This window comes from Bactrocera dorsalis, chromosome 5 (assembly GCF_023373825.1).
Source record: "Bactrocera dorsalis isolate Fly_Bdor chromosome 5, ASM2337382v1, whole genome shotgun sequence".
In the NCBI taxonomy this organism is placed as follows: domain Eukaryota; kingdom Metazoa; phylum Arthropoda; class Insecta; order Diptera; family Tephritidae; genus Bactrocera; species Bactrocera dorsalis.
In genome coordinates, this window is record NC_064307.1 from 33,461,174 (window position 1) to 33,479,428 (window position 18,255).

An 18,255-nucleotide genomic window follows, 5' to 3' on the forward strand; every position below is an offset into this window, starting at 1 on the left:
TCAATATATGTATGTACGTTTAAATATGTAAATACCTAAAATGTTGAATAAAAGGTGCTATGAATTTATGTTTCGAGCTGGTAAAAGCTGGCAGTTGATGTGCCGTCAGTTGGCAAACTAATAATGCATCTCACATTTGATATTTTGTTTTTCCGGTGGGCAAAGCATATAGGAATGTACATACTTGCATGTATACATTATTATCAATTTTTATACTTTTGCAACTTGTTGCTACAAAGTATAATAGTTTTGTTCACCTAACAAGTCGACGAATTTGATGAAAACGAGTTCGTAGATAGGCGTAAACGGTCCACTGCTAAACCCACAAAACGCCATTAATCGAAAACGTACAAAAGACGTTAATTTGTTACAGAAAATAACTGTGGGTTAAAACTTTTTATAACATAGATATGGCCTCGACCTTTCATAGGTTTGATGTACATATCTTCTAAACCATTAAATCTATAACAAACCAAATTCGCTTAGAGAAAATATGTATAACCCCGCTTAACTGTATTGTTAAATGTTACTAAAAGAGTGCTAAACCAATTCGAGAGCCAATAAATATATTCGGATAAAATATTGCACAAATAGTCCATTTGAGGTTTGCCATATGGAATCTAAAAATTGTGAAAATCGGAAAGTAGCTCTTCACGGCCCACACATGGAATATGTAGACCACAGTACTGATGGTTGACTTTGTGCCGAAAATATCGGTCAATCGATATCGGATATCTCTTTGAAACTCAGGAAGAATATTTTTTTGATAATAGTGTACTCTTATGCCAAAAATAGGTTAAATCGAATTAATACTTCCTTTAGCCCTTATATACCCAATATAGAGATTTTTGCACTTCCGTTTTACTTTATACCGGATATATCGACCAATATCTGAGTTATCTTAGTGAAAACGAGATAGTGCGTTGTATTAATAACAATGTCACTATCAAATGCATATAACTGATGTTCATGATTTTTAAACGTCCAGATGACTTCACTCCATATATGTATATATAGGGTGGACCATATAAAATTTTAAATTTCGAAGATAGGGCGTAAAAGATTGAGTGTAGCGTTTGCTGTATGGCACGTAGCGCCGTCCTGCTGGAACCAAATGTTGTCCAAGTCTTCCTCTTCGATTTGCTTGAAGAAAAATTCGGTTAACATTGCGCGATATCGCTCACCATTGATGGTTATGGCGGTTCCTTCTTCATTTTCGAAGAAAAATGGGCCGATGATTCCACCAGACCAAAATCCGCACCGTACAGTTATTCATGCTGAGTGCATTGGCTTCTTGACGATTACGTGCGGATTTTCTGTGCCCCAAATGCGACAAGTCTGCTTTTTAACGTAACAATCGAGGTGGAAATGAGCCTCGTCGGAAAAGATGCTTTTTCGGTGAAATTGACCATCCTCGGTCAAAAGATCTTCTGACCAATCTGCGAACTGTAGAAAAGTGAATAGCAACCCATTTCGTAAATTTTAGACTTTTTACTGTATAATTTTCACTAATGGGAATTAAAAAATATTAATACAACTAATCTATGATTTTCAAAATAAATTAATGTGACATCAAATTTGATAATAAAACATTCATCATTTTGTCGACTAATGAAGTTAAACCTTTTCGCTAGATTTTTAAATATTGTAGATAACATAAAAACAAGGTATAACAGTGTTTAATAAATCCAATCAGATCCGTAACTGAAAGTGCTAAATTTGATTGAGAACTTGAAATATATTCAGCTCTATCTGTGATATGTTCGATTGATATGCACATTCTTCGCGGCTTATCCTCCAAGTTTTCCAACTTAAAAAAATTAGTAACTAGGAAAGCGGGAAAGCGGGAAAAGCAACGATACTCATCGCAGCCGTGTGAAAATTTCATTTATAATTGGAATTTTTTGCCTATGTGATATTCTATCTCTAACTCATTCACTCAGCGTGATTCTTCAGAAAGAATCGATCGATCTGGCAAAGGCATCAAATATGATAGATACGCTGCTTGTAACGTTCCGAAATCGAAGACAAAAAGCTGAGAAACATTTTTGATCCTCTTATTCATATACGAAAACAAATGGCGACAAAATTGGAAGTTGGCGAAGAAAAACCAAGAATCTGCAGCTGACAAACAAAATGTGCGTGAGAATTTGGGAAGAATACTACAGGGTCTTAGTTTATATTCCCCTGTTAGATACAATCGGCGAAGATTTGAAGACGCTCTTTTCTAGAGAACTATTGGATGGATTTCAACTAAGTTTGCTGCTTGCACAAAAAGTATGTGCTTTGAAAACCAAAGAACTGGAAAATCTTGTTTACGTTTCATAGATAGATTTAAAAGCCTCTTGATTAATGAAAACTTAATGCGACGATTGAAGTTAACGACAATTGGAGGTAAACTTGCACTTAGAAATCCTATCACGCCTATTGGAAAGCCCGATACTTTCATTGAATTCTACGGGGATTAAATCTAAAGAATGGTCATGCAATCAATCTTCCATCATTTGCTGAGTCGAAAGTCTAAAGAACTGCATGACGTCTGCTTGTGCCCACACATTTTCTTTATTTATTTATATCACAAGTCAATCGAAGTTAGCACTCACTAAGCGCAATTGCTCAATCACTGGCTTTCAAGCAGTGCATTTGAGCCCCACACACGTCCGTAAATATGTGTATAAATATTGCTTTGTATTTTTCAAAAGTGTTTGCAGTTCGGATGTGAGAGTGTAGTGATTTTATTTATTTACGAGTACACATGTGAATTCAGATTCCATAAAAATGTAAAAGAAATGCAAGCAGCAAAAAAGTGATTCAATCTGTTGCGGAGTTATTTAAACAACAATTCTGGTGAAGTAGAAGCAACGCCGAGTGATAGAATTCCAGTCAAAGTGTATTGGAGATTTTATGCACCTTCAGATTTATAAATATACAAAGGAAAACAAATTTTGTTCTAAGTGGTAAATATTGAAATGAATAATTGAGTAATGACTGCACATTTTTGTTATATCCTTCGCCTCTTGGTCTGAGAGTACATATCTACTACAGTTATAAGTTTTAATTAGTGTCGTTTGCCATATTTCTATACAATAAATTTATTTGGAGCATACAATCTATCACACTGATTATTAATTTGTTTAGTTATGCAACTTCCTTAGGCTATTGTCAGCTTTTATTGTTTTTAGTGTGCATTTTAAGCCACAAAAGAAAGAGAAGAACGCCCTTTCATAACTACATTTGCTTAGCTTAGCTTCTTTGTATGATAAAAAAGATGGAAACAAAAGAAAAACTTGTGCGTACATATATATGTTAAACTTCAGGGGCGTAAGCAAAGTGGGTTTTAGAGGTTTAAACCCCACCCATGTGTAAAGAAAAATATAAGACAAATAGATTAGAATTGTACCGCGACCTTGAATTTATTGTGCCTTCTCCTGAGTCACAACGACTCACCTTGCTCCAACATACTAAAATATTCCAATATACTGCTTGATGCTAGTGAGGCAATCTGGTGCCAATACCTCTCTCTGCCTAATCCTTCTTCTTGGCGGAGCAGCTGTTTAATGGTATGAGACCCAACGCGATGAAAGGTTCAGGTGCTACCATGTAAGTGGATGCTGCAAAGTTGGCAAGCTCTTCAGTCAGTTCACTTGGTAACGTTCCGCAAGTCTATTCAGCCGCTCTTTACACTTCTGCACCAATACCGATTTGATTTCATTTGTTTAGAAAATGTTAAGTTTTTTAGGTAAGAAATTAATTCGGGGTCTCTGAAGAGTCTTCGTGTCGAACGAATTAACTTACGTGCTAGCTGTTGCAAAGTCATACAACCACTGGAATCGGGTATTTAACGCTCTCTGAAAGATTCAAGCCATACTTTGATTGTACTACAGTGTTACTTGGCGGATTCTCAGTCTGATGGTGAGATGATTTTGAAGTAACTTTCTCATCCAGCATAAACATAAACAAAAAACCATGCCTGACATTTGTTTCTGTGTACGCCGCTGCCGAAGTTAGCCTCTCTCTTTCTCCTCCGTTTTGCTTCACTTAGCAAGTCACCCTTTGTCAGATATTCAACACACAGCTGTCGAACAAATGATTGATTAGTATTAGCGCCTTTGTGGTCATTTAAGATAATTTGTTGACCTATTTCACGGTTGACCGGTTTTCTATGCACTTTTCCTTTTATTTCTGTTTGCTGAGGCATTGCAATTGAGGTTAAGTAGAAACCGTGAATTGGCTAAGCGGAGCAAACAAAACATGAAACTGTGGTGCCGGTCAAGTAGTCAGGTTTCATATTTAACCTAACCTTATTCTTCCTTGTTTTCATCTAAGCATATTGCATTTTCTTTTCGCTTCAGTTTCCGCCGCATGAATTCAAACCCGTAAAAGCTATGAGCAACCCTTTACGCGCTCCTTTGCTTTATTGAACGCACAGCAACAAGAAAAAACTTACACAGAGCAACGCAAATAAAATTTGCTTTATGAATCACGTGACCACATGCAAAATTACAAAAAGTAAAAGGAGTATAACTATGCAGAAAAAACGCAAATTGCGAACATAAGTTCAGTGACTACATGTTAAGAATAATGAAACAAGCAGAATACATACATATGAGTGGGATGGTTATAAATAACTTTCAAGGGACAAATTACCCTGTCCTGGTTATACATAGCTTTATTTATGTACCTAGCTAACATTCTTAATTTTATAATATTGTGTACGAATTAAAATGTTAAATATAAACTAAACCAGAACTAGAGTCATTTTAACTAGTTATTACAACTCGCTAGCCAACTCTTTTCAATGTAAGTTACTGATATATTTCACTTGTTGATATCCTGTGGGATGATAATTGTGAGATTTCAGCAAGAAATATTGTATGTCAGTATAATTTAACATGTCGCAAGAGTATTAAAATTAATTACAATAAAAAATAAATTAATTTTATCATATAGTTTACCATATATGTATGTATCTAATGTGAGATATTATATATTAGTTTGCCAACTGACAGCACATCAACTGCCAGCTTTTGCCAAGCCCATAGCACCTATACTGTTATTCAACATTTTAGGTATTTACATATTTAAACATACTTACACGTGGTATGTGCCAGCTTATATGCATACGGACGTGAGGGGCGTATGAGTGACGTTAAGCGCTACAGTTCCCTGCTGATGTACGGTCAAGTTTTATTTCGGTTTACTTGTGGCGTAGTCATCAAAAAATAACGTCTGTGTATGCAAAATATGAAGGTCGTTATCATAATAGTGATAATAATACTTTTTTTATGGCTCTAATATGCACAGTTCTTATAAATTTTATTTGCACGAACTCATTTTTGCAGGCACTGTGACATGCGGTCTGCGTGCGGCGACCCTCATCAAAGTCCGACAATGTGAATATTAAATCATAGTCAGAAAATAAATTATAATGAAGTGAATATTAAAATATAGTCGAAAATTTAAACAAACATAAGCCTAAACCAAAATATTTATGCTTCTAATATGTCATATTATTTTCTGTATTATTGACTTTTATAATGAGAGAAACGAAGAATTTCATAAAATAAATTATGGACCATTGCATTGAAGCTTTACAGATTCAAAAAGGTAAACAGCCTAATGGAAATATTTTAATAAATTTTCTAAAAAAATTTCTTATGAGCTTTTAATTTATGAATGATTATTTGTTTGACTAAACTGTTGTCATTATATTTTACTTGAAAATAAGAGAGCAGAGTTAAACGCAACTCGTAAATCTAACATATGGCAACTCTTTTTTTAGACTGTCGGAATTGATTTTTTTTAATATTAGCTTTTTTGTCATAAACTTTATATGTAAGGTTGACCTGTTTATTGTATACAATCTTTATATAGAACAATCGCTTTAATTTCGCCTATACGATGTATATTAAGAAAATAACGATAATTCGCTATATATAACCATTGCTTAAATCTACGAAAACAGATTCACTCTTCTTTTTTCATCTTTTTTGTTCACTTTTCCTATCGAACCACGTTCTGGTAACTTATCGACATTTTTAGCCACTATATGTATATATCGCTGTACAAATGCCGTCGACTTTCTCATATATTTAGCAGCCGCTGATTGCGACATTTTGGGACATTTCGGGTGGATTCAAAGGATCACAGCTTCGTAGTACGACGCGTAGTTAGCACTCATGGCGTTTAACGTGATTGTCTTTCAAGAGATCAACGACAACTGAACTTTTGTTGCCAATGCATCAAGGACAAAGATTCCCTCTATCGGCTCGCGAAGGAATTAGAGCGAAATCTTTCATTAACTATCTGTAAAGTCGACCACGCTCTTACTTGACAGGCTGTACTTTGTCTGTAATAGCCGCTAAGATTAGACGTGTTTTTGTGAGCCTGGCGATATCGTTTGTTCAAAGAAAGAAATAATGTCTTGGTGAATTCTTGGCCAAAACAACACTGCCCCAGCTACCACATTCGCCAATCATGCCTCCGTATGACTTTTTCTTATTTTCAAAAATAAAGAATCCTTAAAAACCCCAAAAGCTGCGTTTGAAGGAGAAAACATTGATTTAGATAAATGAATAAATGTTTCTTCTTTTAACAAAAGTTTTCATTATTCTCTTATTACACCTCGTACTCAACGTAAATAACAATAAATTCGCACCAGAATCGACAGTTTTGTTTATTAATCGCATCACTCAGATGAAAATGAGACTCGTTAGAGAAAATTATTTTCTTATAAAAATTGGTTTCAAGCTGTTCCAATTTTATACGAATTTAAGCCTAAATTCTTGAAAACGTCTTGGAATCGACAAATTACCAAACATCACTTAATTATCTGACCATCCCTATTGGAAAATACGGTACCACAATACGACATGTACTAATTTATGTAACTTAACTAGTTTGAAAAATATTGCAGCACGTCCATAACAAAATCTCAAGGGCAACAAATTATAATTGGATAGAATAGAAGTTTCCAGCGTTGAGATGAACCAATATTCATATTAAATGCCTTATATCGATTATATGTAGAATAGTGTTGTAGCAGTACTATTAGGCTTTAATTCATTTACGAGTATACACCCATTGCCCTAAACAGCGTTAAATTAGGTCACGTAGTGTTATACCTTACGGCATTATCAACATCTACTGTTAATAGCTCTTGTGCTTACTGTTTAGTTATTTAATTGTAAATTTGTTCATACTGATATATTGCAGCATTTGCAAGCACATAGAACCATAGCGAAGCACGCGACCGCAAACAGGTGTTTGCATTGCAATGAAGTAATACAATTAGAGATCACAATTAGAAACCTTCTATAATTATATATGTAAATAACATATGCCAAGCTTTATATGTATCACTTTATATATCTACGTATCAGAATATGTATATGTGCATTAATTACTGACATACATACCAAGTGCATTCCAAAGTAAACAGGACTTTACAAAAAAAAGCAGAATAAATATTTTTTTCGGCAAAACAAATTTATTTTATTCAAAATAGTCTCCTTCTGCTTCAATGCAGCTTTTTGTGCGGTTCAAAAGCATGTCGAACGAGAGTTTTAGCTAAGCCCAAATGTTCGGTCAAAATGCGATAAATCGATGTTTTGGAGATGTTCAATTCCATTTCCATGAATTTCAATGATGATTTCGGCTGATTTTTGATGAATTCACGCACAGTTTCGATGGAATTTCCGGTGATCACGGATTTTGATTGGCCCACATGTTGATCGTCATTTATGTCCTCACGACCACTGTGGAAACGTTGAAACCACTCATGCACTCTGCTACAGGATAGACAATCATCACCATTAACTTGTTTCATCATTCGGTAAAAGTTTTACCAAAAGTTTTCCAAAATTTAAGTTGGATCTTTGTTCGAAGCTCATTTTCGCACCGATAACACAAACATACTGACACTTAAAACGCAATAACTTCACTTCCAATCAATGAAATGTCATGAAATTCTCACTGGACAATCGATAAAGATAGCAGATTCTAATGCACCAGTCGACACATACATCGATGCCGCCACCAGGGGGCGCTAGATTCAAAAAGTCCTGTTTACTTTGGAACGCACCTTGTATAGTACCTGTGAGAAGATATTATGTACATACTACATATAGTTATATATGTGTAGAAACTTATTTCATCAATTTGGAAATTTTCAATAGTACTTCCAGTTTTTATGAAGCATTCCTAAACGAGAGATAATATCCTCATACAAATCTATAATTCATATATGTACATTTCTAAACATATATTTACCTGTATATGTATACACATAAGGGGAAAGGTCTAACAAGGAAATTAGAAGCAGAACACAAAGCGTGTAAAATAATTACCCTCGTTGCTGCAAATAATAGTCTAACCAGGCAAGCCCAGAAATAACTAATTTACAATGTGAATTTCTTGAGTTGAACTAGTTAGGAACACAACAGAACATCAGCTACAAATTAGAACAACGAATGAATGGGCTTAAAATTTTATTTTGACATATTTATATATTTGCTTCGATGACAGGACTAAAATTGGAAAATCTGAGACTACAAAACTAAAAACAAGATTGAATAAGTTTAATTAAAAAACTGAGAAAAAATTTTAATTTCTATTTTATCGAATGTAGACTACACTTTCCAAATAAATAAAAGTAAGTTTCCATAAAAGTACTGACTTTTTGTCGAATATAAAGATTTTCGAGCATCCGGTTTACTTTATATCGCATATATCGGTCAATATGTGAGTTATCTTAACGTGTTTTGCAATAACAATGTACCTTTGCCCTTAAAATCTATAAAAACGGGTGACAACTTTCGCTAAACCCTATATAATCTACAAACTTTATGCGCCTGAAGATATTATCCTATCTTTGATCCTGCAAATTGCAAGAGTATAAAATGTTCGATTACACCCGAGCTTAGCTCTTCCTTACTTGATAAAATATCAAACTTAATCTAAATGTAAGCACAACCCCAAAGAGTGTTAAGGATTACATCTATCAAATTTTAACAAGGTATCTTAGTGCTTTTACTCAGCATATCCCGAAATTAATTTGTCTCTTCACGAAAACGAACATATTAGTGTTCCGAACAAATATCGCTTTCATCATTTCCTACAATTGCTGATAGCAATTGTTTCTCTCGATATCTATCCTCTTTTCCCAAATATCTACAAATGGATAGACGAACTTATACCATTCGAGTATTTTATTGGAAAACAATTTCTTGTTAGTGTTTTATATAGTACGAATGAGAGTGTGAATGTTTATTGCATATATTTGATTGTAACGACACATATGTATATACTAATAAATATACATATACTTTTATACGTTGCGCATTTATGCTTCCAATGGCCGCCCTACTGCGTGAGAGATAATGTCTCTTGCTGTCAATTTATGAGCCTTAATAGCAATTGACTTCCAAACGACATAAAAATGTATCCGAAAAATCAAATACAGAGAGAAAAGCCTTTGAATGAGCTCCACTGATTGACTATTTACTAACAAGGCCAGCAAGTCGATGCACAGTGAAACGATTACTACCAAAAATATGTGAGATACAAAATTTAGGGAGCCCTTTGGGACTCCTTTTGTACACATTTATTTCAACTATATAAACTAAATGTTCTTGGCTAAAAGTAAAAATAATTTTTTTTTTTTTTTATATTAAAAACTAGAGGCTTTCGTATCAGTTTAAAAATAGAGCCCTTCTATTATTTTTTAGTAACTTATTAGTCATTATTAGTGCAGCATTAGTAAATATAAAAGTTCAATATGATCTGTCTTTGGCAATGTGCAAAATATCTAGTATTATTCAAAGACACGTTCATCAGAATCCAACATACGAAGGACATCATTAAAGAGGTCAAACAGAACAAACACTTCCTTTACAATATTGTGACTGGTGACGAAACGTGGTGTTTCCAATATGACCCCGAAACGAAGCGCCAAAGTGCTGAATTGAAGGCACCGGACGAACCGAAACCCAAAAAATCGCGCATGGCGAAGACAAAAGTGAAGACAATGCTTATTTGTTTTTATGATTCCAAGGGTATTGTCCACAAAGAACTTGTTCCACCCAGCCAAAACATTCAAGCAATATTCTACCTTGGAGTTTTGAAGCGTTTGGTGCGCCGTATTTGACGTGTTCGGCCCGAGTATCGCGAAGATAAAAGTTAGCGTTTAATACATGATAATGCGCCGTCTCATCGATCGACGCTCTTGACCGATTATCATTAGATCAAAATGACATTTTAACCATTAAACGCTTCCCGTATTCACCTGATATGGCACTGTGGGACTTCTTTCTTTTCGGGAAAATGCATTTGCCTAGCCATTCGAAAGGCTTGCACCGGCATACTGGCGGCCATACCGGCCAACGAGCTAAAACACTCGTTCGACATGCTTTTGGACCGTGCAAAAAGCTGTATTGAAGCAGAAGGAGACTATTTTGAATAAAATAAATTGATTTTGCCAAAAAAAACCATTTGATCTGTTTTTTTTAAGTCTTGTTTACTTTGGAACGCTTCTTGTATGTACACATCTATACATATATGTTTTGCTTTGTTGTGATTTGAATCCGGCTGACAACTTAGGTGGCACAACCATTAAATATTCATGCCATAAATGGTAGAAAATTACTACTGTGGTTGCTTGTTTTAACATCTGTCCTCGAAAATTTTCGTTACACCTTATTCCTTCGAACATTACCAGGCGACTTTATGTATATACAATTGTCGGCGCGATAGTGCAAACAAGGTTATTTCTTCAGTTATGTCACTTCTTGCATTAATTCTTTTATCTGTGGCCTATGTCTGTATATATCTATGAACTAAGCGAGTGTATTGGCTTTGCAGGTAGATAGGTGTATTGGCTGTCTGACGACGCAGCTAGGCATTTAAGAGTCGCATTGTGAAATCACCCGGACTAAACCACCTTTATTCTTTTTTGGTTTTTGTAATTATGAGGGCAAATTACTTTCCTTATATCTAGCGACTATATCTTTTAAGAGCTCTTATAGTATGACTCCAAAATGCTTTGCATTATTTCCATTTTTAAGAATAGTTGAAAACAAAGAATTGAAGCGGTCTTATCTTAAAGCTAGAAGAATTTTCATATTTTAGAAATATTATACGTCCATGTAAATGTCATGGCATATGTGACGCAAAATAATAAAATGTTAAATTTATTCTACATTAATTGCATCTGGGTTCCCAAAAGAACATTTATCTGCACACACGAAAGACCTCCCTCACTTTGACTTCATACCGGTTCACTTGGATCATGGAGTCGCCAAACCGATCTCTGGCGGCTCTTTCTCTGCCCACATACCGGCGAGAGAGTTGTGGGTTGGAAGAAGCCGTTGGAGAAGAGGGGCAGTGAGCTTCTTTATGGATGGGTCAAAACTTCGCGGAAAGATTGATAGAGGGTTTTGCTGTCAGGAGCTCTCTATTAACTTCAGCTTAAGACTTCCTGAATACAACATTGTTTTTCAGGCCAGGGTTACAGCCATTAAGGTAGCAGTAGATTTATTGCTCCTTCAGTAAAGTAACCCTCCACTCATACAGCAAAGCGGCGATACTAGCTTTGAACCCATTAACAGTGCGTTCAGTGCTGGTGAAGGAGTGCCTAACATTGATATCAATAGCATTGGTTGCTTTTGTGATAAGACTGGTATGGGTGCCAGGCCACAGCGGAATCGCAGGAACCATATTTAGAACCACTATCTGTATAATATAAGCTAGTAAGTATCCTCTTGTGTTCAACTACTAGATGGGTAGACTTCGCGGAAGCTTGACCAGCGCTCGGCCATCAGCGGTACATGCGTTTTCGCAAAAGCCCAAGGTCGTTCCCAAGAGATCTAGTGATCTCTTTGCTCTCAGTAAGGCGAGCCTCGTTATGAGGTTTTAGCAGTCCATTTCGTTAGGGGCGACCAAGCAGTTAGGTTGGGAATCCTACCAGACGCCATCTGCAGAAGCTGTAAGGTAGAAGATGAGGTAGAAATAACTCAGCACATCCTTCTTGCCTGTCCCGCATTTAGGAGATCACGACTTAAGCCGTCCACGTGTGACCTTTGATCAGCCAATTAACCTAACTTAAATTAATTTAGTTCTAATAGTTACGTTTGTACAAATATATAAAGATCTGATACTTGAGATTTCCTATCGCTATTGGGTATTGATTGGAGTAAGACAAGTGCATCTAAACTATGTATAATGTCTGTATGTGTGATGACAATGTTATCCTTGATATAGTCTTTGTAAAAAAAAATCACTCTGATACAAATATGGGGTAATCATATATATTTTAAACAAAGGTATGTATCTGATTTCTCGCTATACATATTCAAGTGTATACATCTAGATTAATATACGTATATGTAATAGGAAACCAAGCATATTTTCTTACAGACTATACCATATTTTACTCTAACACTAGGTTTTCCATCATTTATTATTCCGCCAAACAATCTTCCATACGTTGCTCGAAGGCGTTCGCTAACACACCCTTGGATTGAACACACCCCGTGGGACCGAGCAAATGTAGTGCAATATAATCGCGGCAGTCGATTGCTCCGTTACCATCACAGTCGCGTGCATATTTGCTAATGTAGGCAGTAACTGCACGTGTTGCACAATCCATGTTGTTGACACAGTCGGTGTACACTGAAAGAAGAGTTGACAAAGTTAGCTCTAGGTGGATATACTATACATACAATATGTACGTATATTGTTAAATAATATGTTAAAAAAATAAAATATACATCTGGTTGTGTAAAGTATTAAAAGCTGCTCACTGAGTGTTCGATAGTTCATACCGGATGTAGCTACCTATCACGCTACGCTGACCTAGACTACGCCTTTTTGCTGCATTTCAATCAACTTGTTACTGTCATGCCTTGCTACCATACATGTATATGTATATGTAAGCGAAAAAGTTAAACTGGCTGTGATATTCGTTCCTTCAATAGTTTTAACGATTGATGAATTCACTTTGATTTCAATACTTCCCCTTCTCTCTTATTCTGTCATCCACAGCGAATAGTTTTTTATTGAACTGGTGGATGGATTTGTAACTAGGCTTCTTAAATGATAGGTTAGATTAGGTTAATCTGACAGGCCAATAAGCCACGCATAGAACAAATTTGATCGTTTGTGATACCAGACGGAGTTCAGTTACTAAGTCAATGAGGAATAGTCATGCCTTAAGATGCCTGCGCTTGACGCGAATTTTAACAGACTCTGCGGCCTTACTATCGATACCTCCTCCAGTGTATCATACCGTGGGGACTTCAGATGCTTACAGCTCAAAAGATGCTGCATTGCTACCCGGTGCCTTAATCTAGACATTTCCCGCAGTCTTCTCGATCAGTCAGCCCTATTCTGCAGGCTTGAGTCGCCACCAGGCAGGTCATGTTCCTGTAGTCTCTTCTACCGAGTGCCAATTGGAATTTCATGTACTTCTCATCTATCGTTTGGCATATTAATTTTGTATCTCGTTTCATCAGGTTTTGATTTTCTTTACCATGCTTCTGTCCAAATCGTCGTGCAGACAATGCATGGGTTTCCCAATGTTGATCACGTTTCCGAGTGTTAGCTTCGATGTCTTTGTGGCCTGACACCCAGTAGGAGTGAAGTTGCTTGCTTCTGGGAACACTTTTCACTGTTGCCCTTCTTCTCAAGACAATTCTGGACGATATGCGATACGAAGTTACTGCCTTGATTGCTACTTGGCTATCTACGCGGCTTTCGCAATAGTAAAGATCACTGTACCCTTGAATTCTGTCACGAAAAAATAATTAGTCATAGGTCTATAGCCTTCCTCATTTACTGTAACATAATACATTGAATTTTTGAGGATTCGCCAAAGCCTACGACGTGTTTGCTGGTCGTTAGGCATCAATTTTAGCACGAACTGGATTTTGTAAACTCGCCAACCAAGATATTTCTGCGAAATATTGGTTGTCAAAAAAGTCTATTTTATAAAGTGGATGGGCATAACTCCAATTGATGCATGCGATAGCGAATGGGATGGACCCGTTCAGGCTTCTACGATACTCTGCAGCCCATCAGCATTATTGTCTTCAGTACAGAGTATACACCCTCTCTGAGGATTTGCATTATTCACCAAACCTACTTATTCATGGTTGCTCGAATCTCCGACTCGGTTGGGCGATTATGTCTGTTTATTATGAAATCCCAAACCAAACTAAGTATATATACGAGTAAGTCAAGTACTGTCGAAAAGAGCAATCACACATCTAAAAATTATTTTTTCTTGTTCTTACTCCCATTTATAGAAGAGATTTGAAAATAATTGCCCCACCCTGTATTGGTTTGAATATATATGACAATGATATTTGAAATTGACTTACTTGTGTTAATAATGCTGTTGCTGCTATCGTCGGCGTCAAGTGTTGGCTTGCCGGCATCCAACCAATAAAGGTGTGATATGCGAAACACGCCACAATCCACATCATCACGACATTTGGCTGGGCGACACAAGTTTACCGTCTCGCAAATGCATTGTACACAAGCTTCGCTAATATTCCGTGAATTTGCTGCCTGAGTCCGGGATGTCGTCGATGTTGCAGAGGAAATCTTGGTAAAGATAACCGACGTTGGTTCGTGCACAAACAGTCTACCGGCTACCGGTGGATGTTGGGCGATTGGGGTGTTGTCTTCTACTCCAGCTGATGCTGCAAATGTTATTGAATTTGTCTCTTACTAATGTTTAGATCTGGAAAAGTGTTTGATAAGTATATACTGTACTCGTACTTGTTCACTGCTGTGGTAGTTGCCACAACATGGTCATTATTAACCTTATTGATTTCAACGTTATTATTACAGTTATCGGCATACAGTGCTGTCACTGCTTGCGGGGTTGAAATGCTTCCAAGTAATGGTTATAATGTCGATACTGAGTGAGTGCTGAGAATGGAGATATTTATCATGCCGTAATGCTTGTGAGAATGGAGACTTTGTTGATGTTCGCTTAATAATAATGATGACTTATTTTATGTATTTTTGTAAACGGTAGGTGACATGAGTCGAGAGATGAATCATTTTTTTGAATTTAAATGAAATATTGAATACGAGTGTGTATGGGTATGTTATTCGAAGTACAATTAAAACGAGCTATACTATTCTCTAAAATTGCTCATAAACATGCAACAAAATTGTATAACGTTTCAGACAATTATAAAATTGTAAGCCTTTCCCTACCGATAAGAATATATGCATGTGAATTTTGTAAAAGAAATTAACCGATTAACAACACATAAACGAATTTAACGATCCGATCAAATTTGAACCGGACCTGAAAAAATAGATTTTCAAGTATTTCAATACAAATCAAATCGCCTTCAAAATGGACTACTGAGCCAACACAAACATGTCAATGCTTTACCGACTTCAGCTTACATTGGGATGTTTAAATGAAACTGTCCGGGTCAATTTTGATCAGATGTATGAAATTAACGGGTGATCCATTTTGAGGCTCTCTACTTTGAAAAAAGCACAGAAACTTCAAATTTATTGGGGAATGTTTATTATCATTCTTAAGAATATTATTTTGAATTTATTTTTTGAAGATTAACTCTTTCACATGTTGGATGCGGGCGGCTACGTCGCAGATGCTCCATCCGTTGAGTCCAAATTTCGAAAATTCGTTCGAGCATTTCGACTTGTAACTGGCGAATGAAACTCGCCTTTATACTTTACTTGAGAGTTTACTTATCCCCACAGGAAAAAATCTATCGCTTGGTGGCCAATCGAACGGTCCAAAAAGTAAAATTATCTGCTCACCGAAGTGTTCTCTCAATTATTCCATTGACTTATGCGATGTGTGGAAAATAGCACTGTTTTGTTTAAACCAAATATCTCCAAGATCACAAGCTTCATTTACAGGCATCAAATAATCGGTTATCACGGCGTGATACGGGTCGTCATTTACAGTTACGTGGTTACCAGCATCATTTTTGAAGAAATTTGGTACGATGATTCCACCGGCCCTCAAACCACAACAAACCGTAATTTTTTCTGAATGAAATGGCAGCCCTTGAATTCATTCACGGTGCTCTTTGTTCCAAATGTGGCATTTTCGTTTGTTTACAATTTGTAAACTTAGTTCAGACTCAAGTCTTTCCATGATGAAACGCCAAAAACTGCGGAACTAAAATAACATGACAGCTTGACACGACTCTCACGCGATATGACCAAAAAAGAGCTATTAAAAAAGTACCTCTACTTGGATCACCCGTTAGGACTAAATTGTTTTTTTTTTATTAAATTATAAATATGAAACTCAAATTAATAAAGAAAATTGATTCGAGGTAACTACGGTGACAGTTATAATTTACATTTTACTCAGTAAATGGGTGACAATATCATTAAATGTAATATTTCAATGGAATCATTTGGCATACATTTTACGTTCTGACATATTGGCATACAACCGGTCAACAACAAATTACATACCGATAGTGCAAAAATAAAAATAAACAATAATCAATTCAAAAACAACAATAATCAGCAACAATCGCATTGAAAGTCATCGTAAACACAATTATAGCGTCTCCTACAGTCATAAAAGCTAAAACATGCAGGAAACCTATTTGTTTTTAGTTCCTGCTATCGATTAGCATCTTTGCATTTATATTTCGATGAGCTATTAACTTACCAACGCCTGGACTACCATCCTCAGGCTTCGTTCCATGATGCAGTCGACCAAGATGCGGCTTCTGCCGTAAATGCAGATAAATCGAGCCGCTAATCAGCAAGAACGCCACAATCAGCGATGAAACGGTACAAATGCGTGACCAGTTCATTTGCGAAATGCGTTTGTGTAGATTGACGTCTTTAGGGCTACTTTGTGTGGCAGCTCCATCACCAGCTGCCGTAGGAATAACAGCTCCCACATTAGCCCCAGCTTCGAGTCGAATATCATTAACGTCTGCATTTCTTGTGTTCACCGACAATGAATCGCGACTGCCATTGTTACTATTGTTGGCTGCCGCTGCATTGGTACTGGAGAGTGCCGCACTATTATGGTGTTTAGGACGTATATCCACTACAAATTTGGTTTCTCCATTTAGTTTCGGTTTGAAAACGCTTTCATGTACGGTTCGCATGGAGACCCGCGACTTTTACCGTCTTCGAAAAATAAAATATCTTTAATATCTACACTTAAATCGGAAAATTTGCACTTTAATTAAATTACTGTCATTCCGATCAGTTTCAAAACGCCACTAACGAGCATCTACAATAGCTGTGCTACTCGATCGCGAAGAGAGTTGTTACTGTAGTTGTTGTTATTATTTTTGTGAATTTTATTTTGTGTTTTTTCGTATTTTTTTGCTTTCGCTACTGATAATGTTCAGTGTTTGTAAACATATGGGTATGTTGAAGTAAGTTCACGTTCAGACGAGAACAGTATTTGTTGCCCAAAGCAGTTTTCGTAGGTGAAAGAACGATAACGAAAGATGAAGAGATCGTGTCGCTCATGCTCGGGGGGCACGCTTTGTGTTCTTGTTCGTACTAGCTGCTACAAAATTCGTTATTCCTTTTCATTTTGAAATCATGATTGTAATAGCTCTCGGCTTCAAGTGAATATATAGAGCATGTTCAGAATTTTAAATATTAAAAGTCTTTTTTTTATATACATATTTCATATATAATATTATACAAATGTTTCAGAAAGAGCTAAATTTCGCTCACCGCACATAAGCATATAAAAATGTGATATGAAAATATATGCAGAAAATTGTCCAACTCAAGTTGTCGTAGAAGAGAGAATTGCCGATAATGAGCGACAAAAAAGTCCCCGTCTGAACTCAGTCTAATTGAGATGATGGAAATAATAAAATAGCGCTGAGCTCCACAACATTATTGATGCTAATGATCGCACGCTAGAAAAGCCCAGCTCTAGAATATACACACATACGTACTATATATTGTATATTACATATGGGAAGTACATACATACAAACTAGGTTATACTCATTTGTATGAACTTTTAAGAGATAATCTAATTAAGTATTAGTAAAACATTGACAAGAAATAAAAAACGTGTTGTTATAAATTTATTTTGCTTTAATTTTATACGGGTTGTTTGTAAAAATAAAGCTTTTTTAGAAAGAAGAGACATATTTTTGCTATAGAAACTGTTTCTTTTTCCAACCTTTAATAAAAAAAAATATTATTTGCTTGCTTTCTATAAAACATGTCTTAAAATGACGACTTAACTGAGTT

The 18,255-nt window shown here is 36.0% G+C and overlaps 2 protein-coding genes across 2 annotated transcripts in view; one reads left to right on the forward strand and one right to left on the reverse strand.

Moving 5' to 3' along the window:
* The window catches only part of LOC105227142 (GTP-binding protein Rhes), a 96,493-nt gene that overhangs the window by 48,612 nt on the left and 29,626 nt on the right, over positions 1 to 18,255 (forward strand). The gene's annotated exons all lie outside the window — the stretch shown is intronic.
* On the reverse strand, positions 12,321 to 17,298 carry LOC105227143 (uncharacterized). The gene is made up of 3 exons (XM_049459254.1): positions 16,685 to 17,298; positions 14,379 to 14,702; positions 12,321 to 12,669 (listed from the first exon to the last, which is right to left on the reverse strand). The coding sequence occupies exons 1-3, from the start codon at positions 17,133 to 17,135 to the stop codon at positions 12,458 to 12,460; spliced, it is 987 nt and encodes a 328-aa protein (XP_049315211.1). The 5' UTR covers positions 17,136 to 17,298; the 3' UTR covers positions 12,321 to 12,457.